Consider the following 15,376-nt stretch of genomic DNA (forward strand, 5'->3'; position numbering starts at 1 on the left):
AGCGAAGAAAACGTCCATCAATCCCAAGAGGCCACCTATTGGGCCTTGACTAAAAAGATGAACAGTGATTTTCCACCAACACCACAGTAAGCCAAGCCTCTTACCCTTACAACTGGATCACTAGATTATAGGTGGTCAAAAACCACCCAAAACATCAATCCACCACGGACTGTTCCAGCATGGATCCAGGCATCACTCCTCATGTTGAAAGGTGTAAAAACAAAACCACTTCATGGTGCAGTATATCAAAACTTTTTCAATTTATTAAAACCACATCTATATACACACACAGTAGTAGATATAAACAGGCATGTCATATGAAATGTTCCTGATGGTTTCAAACTATCAAGATGGCCACGGTCCTCATGCACAGTGACACCACGCTTCCAAAAACTCCACCCAACATTTCGTGTATGCTGAGATGCTGAGAGGTCAGTATCAGGAAAGCAGGCAGAGCGCAGTCAGAGGCAAGCTGAGGTCAGTATTCAGAATCCACAGAGCAAGGTCAGGAGCAAGCAAAGGGAGGTCAGTCAGCAAAAGCAGGGGCACAGGTCACCGGGGAAGCTGAAGAACATCCAGCTATTGGCATACATCAAGGCCTCCTTTAAACAGGCAGCTTGGTGCCATTCATGGGATTGGGGGTGCGCCAATGTGTGCTGGTGCACACAGTGCAGCTTGGTTAATGGCACAAGCTTGTCTGTATGCTGGAACATGAGCACGAGCATTAGCTGCATGAGAATGAGTAGTGGCGGGACAAAGTAATCTAGAGCCCAGGGCGAACATGTCAAACTACGCCCCCCCCCAAGATGTATGAGCATTACGTGTCAGCAAAAATCCCCCCCCCAAAAAAAAAAAAAACACTGAGCACTAATCTATTACCTAATCATAAACTTCCCCTCCTCCAAGTTCCAAATCTGCCCTCCTGCTGAAATCCGCCCTCTCAGCACAAATCTCCTCCCATTCTCCAAATCCCCCCAGCTCAAGTGTCCCTCCCCTCCAAAAAAATTAAATCTTCCTAGTACAAATTCCCTATCCCCAAAATGTACCCTCCTGGTACACATCTTCTCTCCCCTACTTCAAATTTCCCCCTCCCAGCACAAATTCCTCCCAAATCCAGCCCCTCCAGCACAAATATTCTTCCCTCAACCCCCCTCCCAACAGAAATCTCCCCCTAAATCACGACTCTTAGCACTACCCCCAAATTTCCCCTTCTAGAACAATACTTACCCCCTGCTGCCCCCCCCCTCCAAATTCCCTCTTCCAACAATAAAGCAAATCTCCTTGTGGTGCCCCCCTACCTCACATGATACCACAGTGCTCCGGAATGCCTCCCCTCCTGCCCACCCCTTGTTCCGGCCTTGAGAATGAGCATTAGTTGCACGAGAATGAGCATCAGCCTTGCTAGTTTCCTGACATGCCCACTGTTATCCTTGCTGGAGAGGAAGCTGTACCTGAGGACTTGACAATGCAAGGATCTTACTGCTTCATACATCCTGTGGGGATGTGCTTACTCCACCTTTCCGGCTGCTTCTTAAATATTCCCTCAACCAGTCATTGGGGGGAAACTCTGACACGTGGAAGCAAAGTCCTGCTCCTGCTCCTCTGCCAAGGTGGCGGCTCCTCACAGAGACACAGTGTAGAAAAAAGGCTGGGAAGTCAGTAAAGGGGACAATCATCAGCTGCAGTGAGACCACAGGTAATACTAGTCCTTTGCTCCTTGCTTACCTTTTTTTGAGCACAGGTTCCAGAGTACAATTGTTTTATTAACCTCTTTCATTTTTTATTTGATTTTATACTTATGCAAAATTTCTTTTTTTTTTTTTTTTTTTTTTTTAGATCCTTGCAAGTCAGTCTCATGCAGGGAAAAGGAGCATTGTGACAGTACCAATGATGTGCCAGTTTGTGTCCCTGATTATTCAAGTTCTTGCACTGGTTGGGGAGATCCTCACTACTTAACATTCGATGGCTACAACTTTGACTTCCACGGCACCTGTACTTATATTCTTGCCGAATACCGCGGTACTGATGCAACCCTGGAGTACTTCCGCGTTGAGGAAAAGAATGATAACCGGGGAAGTCAGATGTCTTCCGCCGTCAGACTGGTCAACATTTTTGTCTATGGCTACAACATCTCCATCCTAAAAGAAGAAATTGGACAAGTCCGGGTGAGTGGTGTTCAATACATTTGTGGACATGCATGTTATATATATATATATATATATATATATACAGTATAGCAACATATGTATAATTTTGTTTTAAAACTTTACTTTTTTTTAAATAATAATCTGCTCAGGGATGGGTACTAAAAACAACGTAAATTCTCAGGTGACAGAAACAGGGGCAAGAGCTATGACCAGGTCCCATCACTGGAGTCACCCATAATGCTGGAGGAAGACTAAGCCCATCGAAATAAAAATAGAAATGAAGAATATCTCTTTGATGTAGGGTGTCTCTTAATTTCTGTTGTGCCAAGGTGCCATCATGGATTTTTAAACATTTAGTTTTAGACTGCAAAGGGTATAGCATGTGCTGGGTTTTAATTATAGTCTATCAAGTTTCACTTGTTAGATACAACAGTTGGAATCCCATATGATTTAGGTCCCATCTCACTTTGAACTAGTGCTTTGGTGCTTTCTTTTTTCCAGTCCTTGGGGCATTATTTTATCCAGTGATACCAATGATAAGGCACAATTCCTCCCAATGGCACCAACAATAGTGCCCACTTGCTCCCAATGACACCAACAATGGGGCACAGTTCCTCCCAATGACGCCATTAATGGAGCACAATGCCACCCAATGACACTAAATATGGGGCATAATTCCTCCCAATGACACCAATGAAGATGGAACAGTTCCTCACAATGACACCAATGGTGGAGCACGATTCCACCCAATGACGCCAACGATAGGGCACAATTCTTCCCAATGACACCAATGAAGAGGGAACAATTCCTCCCACAGACACAAACCATCGGACACAATTCCACCTATTGACCCCAATGCTGGGGCACTATTCCTTCCACTGACACCAACGATGGAGAATTATTCCTCCCACTAACACCAACTATGGGGCTCTATTCCTTCCGCTGACACCAGAGATGGGGTACTATTCCTTCCACTGATATCAATGATGGGGCACAATTCCTCCCAACTCAGATATCAAGGGGAGGGGGAAATGGAGGTTCTGATGTTAAAGAGGTGGAACTGAGGAATTTGATGTGAAAGAATAGGGGGACTGAGGACTCAAATTTGAAAGGTGAGGACTGAGGAATTTCATGTGAAAGGAGGGTGAGAACTCCATTAGGAAATATAAGAAGGGTTAGCTTCTGGGTAACCCCTTTTTAGACTGGGGTGCCTTGAGATTTTTTGCGCTCCCTCCAGGCTCACCTGCCCTCTGCCTATCCATTATGATGCATGTGCTTCCACTGTGGAGGCTCTCAAAATTTAGAGTTAGGAGTTGCAGATAATTTCCGGGGTTCCGTGAAGAGGCTCTGCAACTTATGCATGTCTTTGAAAATGTGTGGAAACGAAACCCCACGTTTTTGACACACACTGTTAGACAGAATAATTTGGTTGGTTGCAGGCTGGTTGGTAAGTTGAGCTGGGAATTTTCTTTGGTTTTGTTTGCCTTGAGATGGTTAGTTGCAGGCTGGTTGGTAAGTTGAGCTGGGAATTTTCTATGGTTTACTTTCAAAGGGTGCCATGACTGAGAAGCCATGGTTTAGATGAACTTTTAATATGTCATCAAATTAAGGTAACCGGATTTTCAAAATGAAATCCATGAACACCCTACTGACCATGCCCACTTTAAACCACCCCTCCACCCACCAAAATCATGCCCACCTTTGTAGTCACACACACAACGTTTCCCTCCCCCATTTCTAACACCCTTAAACAATTGGCCAGAGACTTTTGGAAAAAGAGGCAGACATTCAAAGTAGAAAGACAAATGGAAGTCAAATAGGAAGCACCAAGACATGCATGCATAGTTTGGTGAAGCCTAAGTGCCGGTTCACACGGGTGGCGACTCAGATCCGACTTTAAGTCGTCCCAAGTCACCTCAGGTCGCACAACGAGAGCTGTCTTAATGCACACTACTGAAGTCGCTCCGACTTCAGAAAAGGTTCCTGTACTATTTCAATACGACTTGTAGGCGACTGGTACCCATTGATTTCAATGGAAGTCGTCTCCAAGTCGGATCTCCGTCTATACGGAAGCGACTCTCAGAGAATTATCAGCTCTCAAAAGGAGTTCCCCCCCTGAGAGCTCATTCTCTGATTGCCCACGGCAAGTCGCCTGGCCTGGGGTGACTTAAAGTAGTGTTGTAAGTCATGTCCAAGTCATGTCCAAGTCACGTCCAAGTCACGTCCAAGTCACGTCCAAGTTGCCTCCAAAAGTCGTGTTGCCCCTGTGTGAACCAAGCCTAACTCTTTGAAGGTATCAAGAATAAAAAAGTGCAAATGTCTGCAGTGGTGCTAGCATATTCCGACTGAGGGGTTTGTGGTTGCACAATATAATGTGTACTGTGCAACCACCAACCCCCTCAGGGGACAGTGATGGGTACACATGCTTTCTTGGGAAAGACACCTCAAAATGGCATCTGTTACCAGGAAAGGGGCACATATGGCAGTCATGCACCAAGTCTAAATCTGTTTTTCTCTTCCATTTTTTAGGTAAATGGTGAAATTACATTACTCCCTCTGAGTTTGCTAAATGATAAACTCACCATAACCCAAACCGGTGTGTATGCCACCCTGAAAACTCAATTTGGCCTTAAAGTAGCCTATGATTATATCTGGCAAGTGGAAATCACTCTTCCCAGTAGCTACTATGGGGCAATGGGCGGCCTCTGCGGAAACTTTAATAATAATCCTCGCGATGACAAGATGTCACCTGACACGAAGCAAATCACCGTCATTACTAAGTGGGCAAAGTCATGGAAAGTCATTGACGATGATACCTTCTGCTCAGACAGCTGCCAAGGAAACTGTGTAGAATGTAATGAAACCTTGAAAAACATTTATGAAGGAGAAGGCTTTTGTGGTGTCATCGAGGCTGATGATGGACCTTTCAGCAGTTGTCACGCTAACGTCAGCACCGCATTATACTTCAGCAGCTGCGTGAAAGATGTCTGTACCCACAACGGAGACGGCCTCTGCCAGGCTTATGAGTCCTATGCCACGGCTTGCCGAAAGCAAGGAGTGGAGCTTCCTAACTGGAGGAACGCTACAGGATGCAGTAAGTAGATTTAGCAAAAATTGGAAGATGTTCTAGAATTTTCCCACGGCTATTGATATGACAATTCCATATTTTTTGTATTTATTTTTTTTAAGTGGATCTAGCATCAGATATACAGTATGTTTTCTGAGTAATGTGTCAAATAAAAATTACAAGCATATATTACCTCTCACAGGGATCCCTGTACTCCCTCCTGACCATGCCTTCCTCTGCTTTTCTCTCTAGAAGGATGGAACCATTTTTGTTCAGGCATCATCCAGGGTCACCCTCTACTTTCTAGACTTCGTAATGTAAATCCTGGTGCCTAGTAAACATAGCTTGTGGCCAAGAGGTGGTCAGGAGAGGTGGCTTCCCTGGGCATTGATATCATGTGAGGTTTGGGGGGGGGGGGGGCACCCGAGATGGAATGTCTGTTGGGAGGAGGAATTTGGGGTGCAGCAGGGGTAAGAATTGTTCTAGGAGGGGAAATTTAGATGATTCAGTGGAATTTGTGCTGGGAGGGGGATTGGAGATGAGGATTTTGCTAGATGTGTCGATTTGGGGGGTTTGTGCTAGAATAGGTGATATGGTAGAGGGGGGAGGGGATTAGTGCTAGGAGAAATTTTTTTTTTGAGGGTGGGGGGATTTGTGCTAGTATGGATGATTGGGGAGTGTTTATGCTAGGAGGGGGTATATTTCTGCCAGGAGGGGGGTGTTGAGAGTGAGAGAATGTGTACGCGGAGGGAAAATTTGAGGCACGGAGGATTTGTGCTAGGATGGGTACTTTTATTTTGGGGGGGGGGCATATGGGCTGAGGGGATTTGGGGGGTGGAGGGGGGCAGAGATTTAATCGGGGGGGGGCAGATTTGGACTGGGGGGAAGGGGAATTTATGCTTGGGGGTAATCATGCAGATTAATGCCAATTTTTTTTTGGGGGGGGGGGATTCTTGCTGACACAAGTTTGGCATCTTCACCCTGAAACATTTTGGCATCTTCACCCTGAGATCTAGGTGACCTTGTCCCAGCATTGCTTATGGTGCCACTCTAAGGAGGAAAAGAGCCTCTTTCCTGATTCTTTGGGGGGTTAAGTAAGGGTGCTGGCGTATCCATGTGCTGATCCAGAAAGCACTTATGTGTGTGTAAGGATCGCTACTCTACACGACCAGCCCGTACTGTCAAAAGGTAAGGAGCAGCATCAGCCTACGGTCCTCTGCTAAGCCATGCCATCTGCTGATGCATTTGCACCCCCCCCCCATGGGATTCCTTATGATTAAGCCCCGATGGGCAGGGTGGAAACGCATTGAGGGGTGTGGCTTAGAGGAGAACCATAGGCCGAGGCTGCTCCTTATCCTTTGACAGTACGGGCCGGTCATGTAGAGTGGCAATTCCTTTAGGAACTTAAAGTGGATGTTCAGGCAAAACCTAAGGCTAAACCTTAGGGGTAGATGCTAAACCTATTATATCTAACCCTGTATAGAAAAGATCTGTATACTTTCCTATTCTGAAGCTGCTCTGGTCTGGTCCCATGATCAGCTGGCTTCTGTGTAGAGGAGGGGCAGCTGACAACTCATGCCCCATAGTAAGTCTATGGGTGACATCATCTCCCAGGCATTTGCAGCAGTTGTCTGCAATATCTTCTCTACACGGAATCAGCCGCTGAAGAGACCATTTGACTGGACCGGAGCAACTTCAGAAAAGGTAAGTATACAGATCTTTTCTTAACAGAAATGGAATAGGTTTAGAATAGTGGTGGGAGTAAGCTTAGCCTTATGCCGCGTACACGCGGTCGGAATTTCCAACAACAAATGTTCGATGTGAGCTTGTTTTCGGAAATTCCGACCGTGTGTAGGTTCCATCGGACATTTGCTGTCGGAATTTCTGGCAACAAAAATTTTAAGAGCTGGTTCTCAAATTTTCCCGACAACAATATCCGTTGTCCGAAATTTCGATCATATTTTCAGAAAACTTGGTGGGCATTTGTATAAGGAACTACAAATACTGAATTCAAAGTTGGAGTCATTTAGTATCCCCCTTCCCTTGTCCCACTAAAGGTTTCTTAGTCATACCTTGTAGCCTGGCCTGTTGCAATCCATAGAAAAGGTGGAGGTAGACCTTTCTCACCTCTCTGGAGGCTGTGAAGACCAAGTTGTAAAATGAACCCTGCTTTACTACATTCATAGGAACATGTATGTTGGGTGTGGTTGTGTTTTAATAAAAACATTTTTAAAAGTAATTTGTTAAATTTTCCCCAGATATGATCTGTCCTGAGAACAGCCGCTATGAATATTGTGGTGGTGCTTGTCCAGCCAGCTGCTTTGACCGAAACGCCCCAGACAGATGTACAGATCCTTGCGTGGAGACTTGCCAGTGTAACGAAGGATATATCTTGAGCGGCGGAAATTGCATCGATGTCAAAACATGCGGTTGCCTCCACAACGGGGTGTATTACCAGGCCAACCAAGAATTTTGGTCCGACGATAAATGCAAAGTGAGCTGCAAGTGTGACCCTAACCTGGGCATGGTGATTTGCGAAGAGGCCACATGTCAGAGCAATGAAAGGTGCATGTTGAGAAATGGAATCAGGAACTGTTACCCTTTGAGTTACTCCACATGTATTAGCACCGGTGACCCCCACTACACTACGTTTGATGGCAAGAAATACAACTTCATGGGTACCTGCATCTACCAGCTAACCGGTCTGTGCGTCCCAGATCCAAACCTTACCCCTTTCAATGTCAAAATCCAGAACGATAAGAGAGGTGGCAAAGCTGTGTCCTACACAAAGTCATTGACCTTGGAAGTATACAACCACACCATAACGCTTACCCGGGACTATCCAAAGAGGGTTTTGGTAAGCATTTAACGGAAATATTTGAAATTCTTAATTTTTCTTTTATACTTTGCTCGATCTACGTGGAAAATGTACAAGTATTGAAAGATAATAATCTTACTTTATAATTTGAGGTCTTCGAAGGGAACCACAAATGTATATTTTAAGTAAGCATCTGATGACTTTGGTTCGAGAGATTGCGGCAGTTGGTTTTCCAGGTCTTCACACTTGCCACGTCTATTACAAAAAAAAGTTAATTTTTTTTCTTTTGATATTATATGGTGAAAAATTTGACAGGAGGAGCGGAAACATCTAAAACTAGATGGAAGGATACAATAAGAAAAAATGTAGACATGAACAGAACCAACAGCTGTGGCAAAGGGAATTTCACTTTTTAGCCCCTTGTACACACGGTCGGAGATTTCGACAACCAAATCCGTCGGATTTTGTCCGTTGGATCTTGTCCGAAACTGTTGCATACACACGGTCAGAACGTGATGACGTAATTTCGTTACGATGGGACTACGTTCAGGCTAGTAGCCAATAGCTTTGATGTAGGAATTTGATCTGAGCATGCGTGGCACTTGGTCCGATCAAAATTCACTACACATGATCGGAGTATGTCCGACCGGCCCAGTTGGGCGGAAAATATTTCCAACATGTTGGAAAATTGGGTCCGACGGATATTTCGACGGAATCAGTCCGATGCATACCACACACAGTCGGATTATCCGACGACACGGTCCGATAGGACACATTCCGACGGATTCTCCGACCGTGTGTACAAGGGCTTAGCCCCTGTACACACAGTCGGAGATTTCGACAACCAAATCCATCAGATTTTGTCCGTCGGATCTTGTCCGAAACTGTTGCATACACACGGTCGGACTAAGTTGTCGAAAAATCCGATCTTTCAGAACGTGATGACGTAATTTCGTTACGACGGGACTACATTCAGGCTAGTAGCCAATAGCTTTGATGTAGGAATTTGATCTGAGCATGCGTGTCACTTGGTCCGATCAAAATTCTCTACACATGATCACAGTATGTCCGATCGAACCAGTTGGTCAGAAAATATTTACAACATGTTGGAAAATTGGGTCAGACGGATATTCCGACGGAATCAGTCCGATGCATACCACACACAGTCGGATTATCCGACGACACGGTCCGATAGGACACATTCCGACGGATTCTCCGACCGTGTGTACAAGGACTTAGACTTCCCAAGGGATGTAAAAAGCCAGAAGGCGAATCAGCCCACCAAAACTGCACCTTCAACTAGAATATCACTTTTTAGTAGACTTTCCTTCAACAAATTTTGAGCAGGATGAGTTGATTGGTGGCGCTGGATCCCAAGTTTGGTGCTGCACACTGGAAGGGCTTCCACACTTACGGAAGATTCTAAGGCATAACTCTAAATTGCCAATGAAGAACAAAAAAAAGGAGCATCGGCAACCAAAGATTTAAGTCCAAAGATAGAAATAAAGAATCTAATTCCAAATATACCGTACTGTAGAACTTATTCAATTAAAGTCAAGAATATTCCATATACAGTTTGTTACCAAACACATTGGCATCATATAGTATAGGGAATGTTCTGAATTGTTTTAGTTGAATAAATATTAAACTTGACCTCAAGTCATTGGGTGTCGTTACTCTTTTTTATTCTTTAACCACTTCAGCCCCGGAAAGGATTTTACCCCCTTCCTGACCAGAGCACTTTTTTGCGATTCGGCACTGCGTAGTTTTAACTGACAATTGCGCGGTAGTGCGACATGGCTCCCAAACAAAATTTACATCCTTTTTTTCCCACAAATAGAGCTTTCTTTTGGTGGTATTTGATCGCCCCTGCGGTTTTTATTTTTTGCGCTATAAACAAAAAAAAGAGTGACTCAGGGTCCTGGGTGTAATCTTTGACTCTGACCTCTCCTTCAGCCCCTATATCCAATCACTGGCTAAATCTTGCCACCTTCACCTCCGCAACATCTCCAGAATTTGGCCCTTCCTGACGAATGACACCACAAAGAAACGTATTCAATTCTTGATTATTTCTCGCCTTGACTACTGCAACTGTCTCCTTAATGGCCGACCCTTAAGTAGGCTCCTCCCCCTTCAATCTATTATGAATTCTGCTGCTATACTATTACACCTCACTAACCTATCCATGACTGCTGCTCCTCTCTGCCAGTCCCTTCACTGGCTCCCCCTACCCCACCGTGTAAAATTCAAAATACTAACCACAACATACAAGGCCATCCACAACATCGCCCCCATCTACATCACCAACTTCATCTGCAGGTATCGCCCAAATTGCCCCCTCTGCTCCTCCCAGGACCTTCTGCTCTCTAGCTCCCTTGTTACCTCCTCCCATGCTCTCCTTCAAGACTTCTCCAGAGCCTCTCCCATCCTCTGGGACCCCCTGCCCCAGTCTGTCTGATCAGCCCCTACCCTCTCCACCTCTGATGCCTTGTACACACGATCGAAATTCCAGCCAGAAAAAGACCGATGAGAGCTTTTCATTGAAAAATGCGACCGTGTGTACGCTCCATCGGAATTTAGAATGTCCGAATTTCCACCAGCCAAAAACTGATAGCATGTTCTCAATTTTCCAGACGGAAAAACTTTCTATCGGGAATTCCGATTGTGTGTATGCAATTCTGACATGGCAAAAATCACGCATGCTCAGATTCAACTACGAGACGGAAGCTATTGGCTACTGGCTATCGAAACTTCCTTTTTCTAGTCCCGTCGTACGTGTTGTACGTCACCCGCGTTCTAAACGATCGGAATTTGGTGTGACCATGTGTAGGCAAGACAGCTTGAGCCGAATTCCGTCGGAATTCCGTCGGAAAAACCATCAGAGCTTTTTCCGACGAGAATTCCGAACGTGTGTACGCGGCATAACAGATCCCTGAAAACTCAATTTTTCAGGGAAGCCTACCCCACACCCACCTAACAACTGTCCTCGAGCCACCCCCCCATCAAATCATTCTCTACAGCTATTACCTTTTGTATCACCACCCCCTCCCGTTAGAATGTAAGCTCTATGAACATGGCCCTCCTGAACCTGTTGTATTGAACTGTACTGTAATTGTGTTGTTCCCCCCCCCCCCCCCCATACATTGTAAAGCGCTGCATAAACTGTTGGTGCCATATAAATCGTGTATAATAATAATAATAATAAAATAATATGCAAAGTGGTTGGAGGGAAGCTTCAGAATTGTCAAAGGTGTTTCTTATTATAAATGATGTTATCTAATACTCTTTCTTTCAGGTTGATGGGGTTGCCCATTTTATTCCATTTTCCATGGAGTCCAACGCAATCAAGGTATTTATGAAGGGAGAGCATGCTTTTGTCAGAACCGATTTTGAAGTTACTATGAATTACAACTGGGACAATTATGGCCGTGTCATGGTGCCTAATACCTATGCCAATGCCCTTTGCGGTCTGTGTGGAAACTACAACCAAGATCCACTTGATGACTTGACCCCCAATGTCAACGCAAGTGATGGAATTAAGTTTGACGACAGGTATAAAGTGGGCGATGTACCCGAATGCAAAGTGGGCTGTGTAGGAAAATGTTCCGAGTGCAGCGACAAAGAGACCCAGCAGTACTCCAGCCAACATTACTGCGGCGTTCTCACACTGGAAGATGGACCTCTCAGCCAGTGTAAGGAGACCCTTGACCCAACGTCGTATTTCACCGACTGCGTATTTGACAGCTGTCAGTACGAAGGACGATATTCGGCTACATGTGCGGCCATTGCTCGATATGTCACTGAGTGCCAAGAAAAAGGGGTTCAAATTAAGGAATGGAGGAAAGGCACGGTCTGTGGTAAGTGATCAATCATTTATGGATTCGACTTACCAGAATGTTTAGCGTGGGAATTGAGTAAAATGTTTTCTTTTGAAGTTTATGTAACACAATACTCTTATGCCGCGTACACACGACCGGACTTTCCGCCAGACTAGGTCCGGCGGAATCAGTCCGTCGGACAATCCGATCGTGTGTGGGCTAATCCGATTGTTTTTTTCGTTTTAAAAATCCGACGGACCTAGAAATAGAACATGTTTCAAATCTGTCCGACGGACTCAATTCCTATCGGGAAAACTGTTCATCTGTGTGGTTGTCCGAAGGACCAAATACGACGCAAGGGCAGCTATTGGCTACTGGCTATTGAACTTCCTTTTTTTAATCCCGTCTTACCTTACCGACTTTCGAATGGACTTAGCCCTTGTACACACGGTCGGAGATTCCATCGGAATGTTTCCTATCGGAGCGTTTTGTTGGATATTCCAACTGTGTGTGGTCTGCATCGGACTGTTTCCATCGGAATATCCGTCAGACCAACTTTTCCAACTTGCCGGAAATATTTTCCGTCAAAATGCTCCGATCGGACATACTCCGATCATGTTTCATAGTTAGTAAGGTTGAATAAAGACACCAGTCCATCCAGTTCAACCTGAGTGTCTACAATTGTCCCCATCCCTGTACATTACACACTCACACCAGTCCCTACCCTCAAGGAGTCCACAATCCTAGGTCCTCATTCATATACTAGGGCCAATTTTTGGACAGAAGCCAATTAACCTACCTGCAGGTCTTTGGATTGTGGGAGGAAACCGGAGTACCCGGAGGAAACCCACGCAGGCACAGGCAGAGCATGCAAACTCCAGGCAGGTAGTGTCATGGTTGGGATTTGAACCAGCGACCCTTCTTACTGCTAGGTGAAAGTGCTAACCACTACACCACTGTGCTGCCCATGTGTAGCCTACTCCGATGGAAAAAGTGCCACGCATGCTCAGATCAAATTCCTAGACCAAAGCTATTGGCTACTAGCCTGAACGTAGTCCCGTCTAACGAAATAACGTCATCACGTTATGTACAATCGGATTTTCCGACAACTTAGTCCGACCGTGTGTATGCAACACCACTTCTGGACCTCGTCCGGAATTCATCCGTCGGAATAACTCCGACGGATTTGGTCGTCGGAATCTCCAACCGTGTGTACAAGGGCTAAGTCCGTTCGTGTGTGGCCAAGTCTGTTAGTTTGGAAAGTCCATCAGAACTCCGCCGAAAGTCCATCGGGAAGACGTCGGGGCCTAGTCTGCCAGAAAGTCCAGTCGTGTGTACGCGGCTCCACCCCCGAACGGGTCATAATATGGGAAAGTCTCCCCTAGTAGGGTTTTTCTGTCACAGAGATCAGAACATTGAATCATTTAAAAAGATTTTATTAGAAATTGTAACAACGAGTCTTGAACACACATAAACACTTAAAATATGAGCCCCGGTCAAAGATATGCCTGAATATTCGATTTCTACAATATTACAATCACGCAACAATGTTTATCGGTATTTAAAATGCAAATTTCTAACACGTTTCAACATGCATGGTCAGAGTCTTCCTCAGGGGATTCCTTTTCTGTCAAAAGACATATCATTATTCATATAGCGACAATATAAACTTTGATAATGCAAAATTACCCAGCTAGGAGAATTTCTATGTGTGTCCCTTATTGGTAAATATGTTGTCTTTGTAATTTACCCTCATGTGTATGAGGGATTTTGCATGATCAAAGTTTATATTGTCGATATATGAATAATGATATGTCTTTTGACAGTAAATTAATCCCCTGATGAAGACTTTGACCACGCAAGTTGAAACGCGTAGGGAATTAGCATTTTAAATACTGATAAACATTGTTGCATGATTGCAATATTTTAAAATCGAATATTCACGCATATCTCTGACCGAAGCTCATATTTTAAGTGTTTATGTGTGTTCATGACTCGTTGTTACAATTTCTAATAAAATCTTTTTAAACAATTCAATGTTCTGATCTCTGCTGCGGAAAAAAAACCCCCACTGGGGAAGACTTTCCCATATTATACTCTTACTTCCATTTAAGAGCTTAGACCAATGGTTATCAACTTATGAGCTAAAATGGGCCTCAAATGTGGCCCCCGAGATCACCAAAGAACCAGATGTAAAGTTCAATATATGTAATGCCTGAAAGGACTGTCAGAGACTGCAGACCTAATAGAGGAGATGGGGGTCAGAGAGTGAAGACAGGACACATTGTTGGCTGGGGAGATGCTGCAGAAGACAATACGAAACTGTGAACATGTTACAACAGGATAGTAGAGATCAATGCTATTCCCCTAATCCAGGGCTGGACTGGGACAGAAATTTGGCCCTGGACTTCATCCAGACCGGCCCACTTACATTTTGAGTGTCCCATCAGCACCCACATACATCAGAGTGTCCCATCACCAGCCCCCTTACAACAGAGTGTCCCATCAGCACCACCTTACATCAGAGTGTCCCATCAGCACCACCTTACATCAGAGTGCCCCATTACCAGCCCCCCTTACATCAGAGTGTCCCATCAGCAGCACCTTATATCAGATTATCCCATCAACAGCCCCTTACATCAGAGTGTCTCATCAGCACCCCTTACATCAGAGTGTCCCATCAACAGCCCCTTACATCAGAGTGTCCCATCAGCAGCCCCCTTACATCAGAGTGGCCCACTGAGCCATCGGCCCACCGGGAAACTCCCGGTAGTCCCGATGGCCAGTACATGCCTGCCCTAATCAATGTTCCCAATTTAGACTGCTGAGGTCCGAGGGCCACACATTTTATACCAAAGGGCCGCATGCTGCCCTTGGGCCGTAGGTTGGGTATCAGGGACTAAAGCCCTGGACACATGGGCCAAATGTCAGAAGACATTGTCCGGTTAAAAAAATGGCCGACATTCGGCCTTTGTGTATGCCACCGTGTCCGAAAGAAGCTGACCATTCTGTCGGACGAGCATGTTGGTAAACCAGCAGTGGACCGACTCCCAATCAGCGCTCTTAGAAAATGGCAGAGAACGCTGATCGAAGTGTTCTGGCGGGGGGCACCATCCCCCTGTCAGAACACAACAGCTCAGCAGGGGAGATAGCTATACTAACTTTGCATTGTTAGTACAACGGCTCCGACTGTAGCCATCAAGTTATTTTTTTCCTTCAAACCACTGGGTTGGACTAAAAAAAAAGCTCATAGTGTCATAGTGTGTACCAGGCTTTAGAGTGTCTTATCTAAAACAAACACCATGAAAAACCTAGAAGGGAAGTTGTCAATGAAGACCTCTCCATTGGTTCAAGAGACATCTTTTCTTGGCTTGTCCTGATATAATTCTGGTGGACAGTAAAATAGATAGTGTAGGGTCCAGTGGTAAAATTTACCCACAGGTGAATTAAGATAAACGTCCTTAATCCTAAGTTTAGTCGGAGAAGAACTCCCCTAAAGTGAAGGACTACAAGTCCCAACATGAAC

General features: G+C 45.1%; 1 protein-coding gene across 1 annotated transcript in view; it reads left to right on the top strand.

Moving 5' to 3' along the window:
• LOC143933470 (IgGFc-binding protein-like) overlaps positions 1–15,376 on the top strand; it is an 81,838-nt gene that overhangs the window by 50,632 nt on the left and 15,830 nt on the right. The window contains exons 13-16 of the mRNA XM_077456375.1: positions 1,837–2,165; positions 4,677–5,241; positions 7,473–8,071; positions 11,328–11,889. Coding sequence (XP_077312501.1) covers positions 1,837–2,165; positions 4,677–5,241; positions 7,473–8,071; positions 11,328–11,889 — 2,055 coding nt within the window. The remainder of the gene's footprint in view (positions 1–1,836; positions 2,166–4,676; positions 5,242–7,472; positions 8,072–11,327; positions 11,890–15,376) is intronic.

Source organism: Lithobates pipiens, unplaced genomic scaffold (genome assembly GCF_037356315.1).
Source record: "Lithobates pipiens isolate NorthernLeopardFrog02 unplaced genomic scaffold, aLitPip1_a1.2 Scaffold_27, whole genome shotgun sequence".
NCBI classification, from domain to species: domain Eukaryota; kingdom Metazoa; phylum Chordata; class Amphibia; order Anura; family Ranidae; genus Lithobates; species Lithobates pipiens.